General features: G+C 40.3%; 1 protein-coding gene across 1 annotated transcript in view; it reads left to right on the top strand.

Moving 5' to 3' along the window:
• The window catches only part of LOC107752901 (neuropilin-2-like), a 75,363-nt gene extending 72,381 nt beyond the window's left edge, over nt 1–2,982 (top strand). Inside the window, exon 17 of the mRNA XM_016568976.1 lies at nt 1,125–2,982. Within this exon, the coding sequence (XP_016424462.1) occupies nt 1,125–1,429 (305 nt within the window). The 3' untranslated portion in view covers nt 1,430–2,982. The remainder of the gene's footprint in view (nt 1–1,124) is intronic.
• The last annotated feature ends 303 nt before the right edge of the window (nt 2,983–3,285 follow it).

Genomic DNA, 3,285 nt, shown 5'->3' with positions numbered 1-3,285 from the left:
AAAGTAAACACATTGCAGTTTCGAATTATCTGTATGACCAAAAATGACTGAGAATTTTTTTGTTGTTTGTTTCCGCTGTTCGATCGCGCCGGCGCCTCACACACACACATACAGCATTGCAAACGTTGCAGCCTGTTCATTATCAGAATAAAATACAGTCAACCAAACATATAGATGTTTGATGATACACTGGTTAATTTAAATAGTGCGTACTGCGCGTAGTACAATCTGTGCCGTTCAGCCTGAGCTCGGGCTAAACGTATTTGCTCATGTGATGAGGATGTTTTTAAGTGGGTTAAGTAAGCCTGGCTTACATAATAGTTTAGCATTCAAATACATTGTTTGTGCTTATCTGTGTTTAACCTAAACTACAATGTAACATTAATGTAGACCTAAATATGATTTTATAATTTTATGCTATATTGACCTACCACATTACCCTCCACTGGGTGTAGAATGAGCAGCAATAAACTACATTTTGGCATTTAATAATACTTCTGTGGATATTTTGATGAAAGTAACTCAAAAGTAACTCAACAGTAGTGTAACGCATTACAATTCAGAGACAGTAATATTGTAATGTAACTAATTACTTTCAAAAGTCAGTAACTAGTAATATATAATGTATTACATTTTGGAAGTAACTTGCCCAACACTGGACGTGAATGCCTAGCCAATTAATTATAAGCGCACAGTCCCTTCGTTATTCGGCCAGTAACAAATTTCATTACTCAGGCGATAGAGTTACCTTCAGATGTCTGTGTCATAACAGAATGTAATATTATTCATGTAGCTTGACATATACAAGAATACAGCGCACTCAGCCAGATTCACTTCAAACTTTCTAGAAAGCTATTGCCTTGCTATGACAGCAGCTGACCGAAAAGAGAAAACTAACTACAAGAATACTATACCACCTACTATTGCACCAATCATTCTGAAACAACACAGCAAAAAAAATTTTATTAATCAGTATTTTATACTTGAAAAGCAAAACTTCTTTAAGACATTAAGTCTTGTTTTCAGGGTACTTGCATTCAATGACTATTCAATAATTCAATAACTGAAAAACATTTTATTAGAGTACAATATAAAATGTATTGTTTTGTCTCTCCTGTTTCCAGGTTTCCCGTTCCCTGCCTGGACCACACCCAACCCCTCACGAGAACCTCCAGTGACGCGGATCTCAGAGAAAGACAACGCCTGGCTGTACACCCTTGATCCCATCCTGGTCACCATCATCGTCATGAGTTCCCTGGGCGTTCTGTTGGGAGCGGTTTGCGCCGGGCTCCTACTCTACTGCACCTGCTCCTACAACGGCCTGTCATCCCGCAGCACCACCACGCTGGAGAACTACAACTTCGAGCTGTACGACGACATCAAGCACAAGGTGAAGATCAACCAGCAGCGCTGCTGCTCCGAGGCCTGATGGCAGCCGATCAGGAGAGGCGCTCTGTCCGCTTGTGAACTGGTGCCGGCCTGATCCAAAACTGTGAATGGACCTCACGCTGCTAATATAGGGCTGATCTCTGACCGGGATTGTTGAAGGATCACTGGGAGCATAGAGGCTTCCTGTGGACAGCTCAATGGGAATGAATAGTGATCAACACATATCAACCTAATGACTTTCCCTCCTTCAAAAAAGAAAAGAACTTTAAACAAATGTATATTGCTATAGATTTGTAAAGAAAAATGCAATCTAATAATGCCTGATGGAAGTTAGAAGAGAGAGAGAGGCACTAGGACTAGAAGACAGATTGCTTGTGAAATTTCGGCCTCCATTGTGTGAAAGCTGTGGCCTAGAATATTGTGGACATTTGCTTTAGTTTAGACTCGTGTCTTTTTGCTGACCCGCTTAAGTTCCCATTCCCATCTTTGCCACTTTTCACAACCGTTTTGAAGTGTCAACGCCTCTTATGAAGGTTTTATACTTCAGTTCAGTCTGTTTGTAGCATAATGTTTTTGTTGTAGCTGTTAGACAACGAGAAAGAAAACATGCTGTATTACATTCAGAAAAATCCTTTTAGATTGAAGTATTAGGATTGTCTTTTGTGTCTCTTTTTTCTCTTATCCATTTTTTTTTTTTTTTGCCTGTTTGATTTCTAAGCATAGCGTTGAAGATTCTGTGTGGACAATTCAAACTAATTTATCGCAACCTATGGATTGCTAAGGATTCAGAGCCACTGAGCTTAAGAGTGTTGAGAGAGTGGAAAGAGAGAGAGAGCATCTTCAGTTCTCTCCTCCTCTCTTTACACTATTCTTGAAGTAACAAAGACTCAAGCTGGCAGAGCGACTTTGGTGAAGGAGCTGAAAAATCCCCAAGCCACTTTCATGTACAAACAATCGAGGCTTAAGCAAACTGTTTTGGAGGAGAGCCATTTTGAAACACCAGTCCTTGGGTTTGAAGCCACTGGGGCCTCAGAGGAGTCAGGCCTTACACTTGCTTTCTTTAATTTCACCTGTCTGTTTACTCCATAGTTTATTTTGGGCTGCTGAAAATGAAGGCTAACAAGACCAGGTTTGGTGCAAGCCTGAGAGAAGGGTGAGAATTTCACAGAACGTTTCACCTCGAGGTGAAGAGAGGGATAGAACGAGTACACACATGGGGGAAGTGTGTATAAATTTCTTTATTGTACCTCAGACTGGCCTCTCGCTCCCCAGAGCCACACTGGGAGTTCTGTTGACTTGTGGGTAAGCGAGGGGGGTTGAGGGGCTCGTCTTATTAAGGAGTGCGGAAAGCAGCCGGAGACACGGATTGTTCAGTTGTTGGGGGAGAGAACGATGAAGAGGGAGAGATTGTGTGTATTCAGCTCAGTTTTCATTGGACTCTGTTAACTCTTTTCCAAGTGCCTTGGAGCTCTGGCCTGTTTTGGCTTTGCTGCAGAGCTGTGATAGTATTACCTCATCTGGCTGGGACAGGAGGCCAACACCAAAAGACATGGAGATCCCGGCACTGGTCAGAACATTCAAAAATTGTTGTTTGTAGACTTTGTACAGAAAAAAAATGCTTTTTTATTGTTATTATTATTATTTAATAAAGTATGATTAACAATACTTTTGACTGGTGTGAAAAAATATATTTTTTTATAGAAGTCTATCTATCTATTCAGTGAAGTGATTGATGCCCATGAGTGTTATGCCGATATTTTTAGTTCCAATATTCTAGCTGACAGCCAGCCTACATTTTTGACGTCAACATGATTTTTGGGTAATTATGAAACATGCTGGAGATGATAAAAATACTTTTTGCATAATTCATTTTACTTATTTTACGGAATGAAGTTT

This window comes from Sinocyclocheilus rhinocerous, unplaced genomic scaffold (genome assembly GCF_001515625.1).
Source record: "Sinocyclocheilus rhinocerous isolate Xijiao unplaced genomic scaffold, SAMN03320098_v1.1 scaffold1252, whole genome shotgun sequence".
Taxonomy (NCBI): Eukaryota; Metazoa; Chordata; class Actinopteri; order Cypriniformes; family Cyprinidae; genus Sinocyclocheilus; species Sinocyclocheilus rhinocerous.
Note: the sequence above shows the minus strand (reverse complement) of the source record. Positions and strands in the feature narration are given on the sequence as shown.